Source organism: Cebus imitator, unplaced genomic scaffold (genome assembly GCF_001604975.1).
Source record: "Cebus imitator isolate Cc_AM_T3 unplaced genomic scaffold, Cebus_imitator-1.0 Scaffold509, whole genome shotgun sequence".
Lineage (NCBI taxonomy): Eukaryota > Metazoa > Chordata > Mammalia > Primates > Cebidae > Cebus > Cebus imitator.
The window spans coordinates 468,333-470,246 of record NW_016107824.1 but is presented as its reverse complement, the minus strand read 5'-3'; the positions used below and the strand labels follow the sequence as shown (position 1 = coordinate 470,246).

Genomic DNA, 1,914 nt, shown 5'->3' with positions numbered 1-1,914 from the left:
GGGTTCCTGTTCTTTGTGGAGTCACAGCTGCCGAGCCAAAACTCCCTTCAGTGCTCAGGAGCAGGCGAGTCAGGGTGGAGGCAGGGAGGGTGTGAACGGAGAGGAGCAGAACAGAGACAAATGTCTGTTCTGAAGGAATCTGCCCTAGGTGAGCTCTTCGTCCTGCTCCACCCGTGGGACGTGCTGGCCTCCGCCTCACCTTCCACCGTGCCGGAAGTCTCCTGAGGCCTCCCCAGCCATGCTTCCTTACAGCCTGCGGAACTGGGAGCCAATTAAACCTCTTTTCTTACAAGTTACTGCCTCGGGGAGCTCTTTAAGACAGCAACAGGAGGCAGGCAAATGCCCAGATGGACAGGGCCGGCCCCACTGAAACCAATCTTCAAGCCAAACACAGCCTGGAACCTGCAGCCCAGAGCAAGAACTTCTACTCCTGTTTGCCCACTCTTTGCCAACTGTTTCTTTCTGAGTAATGCTTTTTAACCAACCAAATGTCCTTTTCCAATGTCACCTACAGCGTGCCCCTCCCCATTCTGCGCCCCAAAAAAGCCGTGGACCCAGCCACACCCAACTCTGTGTGGCCGACCTCACATCCTCTCTCTGCTGAGAACTCAGTAAAATTCATCGCTCAGGAAGATTCTTATCCACCCTCCTCACCCATCAAACTGTCAGTGTAACCTCATACTTCTTGGACCCAGGACAAGAGCTTGGAACCGCTGAACGAGGCAAGAGCTAGGGCTGCCCTCACCCCCGGACCAAGACCGCACAGATGCCCCCGCCCGCCCCGCGCAGCCCTACCTGGCCCACTCTTCAAGCTCCCTGTGGGACAGTGAGTGTTCTCCAACAGCCACCACAGCAACGACCCGCTGGCCCCACGTCATGTCCGGAACTCCAATAACGGCCACATCTGCAGACAGAAGAACAGTATGGGGACAAGGGAACGCCTCAGTGCCACTCACAGGCTGAAGAGTGCCTGGATGCACAGGGAGTGCTCCGTCGGGCTGCAGCCCTGGAGCCCGTCCTGGTGCCGGCTGGTCCTGCGGGGACAGGAGTGCGGGCGGGCTCCCCACGGTGGATCTGGCGCTGGGCACACGCAGGCTCCGCCTTCCCACCCCTGGCTCTCTGCACTCCCCCTACTGCCCTCCCGCAGGGGCATCATGCAGATGCCAGTTGCGCCCGACCAGGCCTGGGAGCCCCTGTGGGCACGTGGGCGGCAGCTCCAACACGGATCAGGCTGTGCCCCAGCAGCCCTGTGTGCCCCGGCCGGGGAAGGGAGCAGAAGCGAGCATCACAGGGACCTCTGCCTCACCCGCAATCCTCTGAAACGCAGCTGTGGAAGGCAGCACCCGTCTAGCTCAGCCTCCCCGGTGCAAATCTGGCCACGCACCTGTGATGCTGGGGTGGGCCAGCAGGTGGCGCTCCACCTCCAGGGCGCTGACCTTGTAGCCTCCAGTCTTGATGATGTCCACCGAGGTCCGGCCTCGGATCCAGTACTGGCCGTCCTTAAACACCACGGTGTCCCCTGAGGAAAGGGGGCTCTGGTTACCCCCCATGGCAACCGCAACACAGAGGCAGCCACGCCAGGCAAGCCCACATTCCTGAAGCTCACGACGTGCACCCCGAGGTGGGACTGTGCCACGGCATGGGGTCTGCCCCTCTCCACCCTCAGCCGTATGTACCTCCTCCAGGGGCAGGTGAGCAGTGGGCCCAGAGCCTGCTCGGAACAGGAGGTGGCAGAAGCACTGCTGGGCTGTGGGCTGCAAACACCCTGCGTTAGCAAGTCAGCTCAGCCCGTTTCTGTCACTGTCGTCGGTAACCACCGGTCACGGGTGGGATGTGTGGCCTTTTCTCAACACCAAGCACAGGATCTGAAGCTCTGACCCTCGCTCGGGACGGGCATCAGGGTGTGCGGGGTGA

The 1,914-nt window shown here is 61.2% G+C and overlaps 1 protein-coding gene across 4 annotated transcripts in view; it reads right to left on the bottom strand.

The window, feature by feature from the left end:
- The window catches only part of ACSF3 (acyl-CoA synthetase family member 3), a 63,533-nt gene that overhangs the window by 7,974 nt on the left and 53,645 nt on the right, over positions 1-1,914 (bottom strand). For all 4 annotated transcript variants that reach the window (XM_017513924.2, XM_037733252.1, XM_017513925.2 and 1 more), the window contains 2 exons: positions 1,385-1,519; positions 796-904 (listed from right to left, as the gene is read on the bottom strand). In XM_017513924.2, coding sequence (XP_017369413.1) covers positions 796-904; positions 1,385-1,519 — 244 coding nt within the window. The remainder of the gene's footprint in view (positions 1-795; positions 905-1,384; positions 1,520-1,914) is intronic.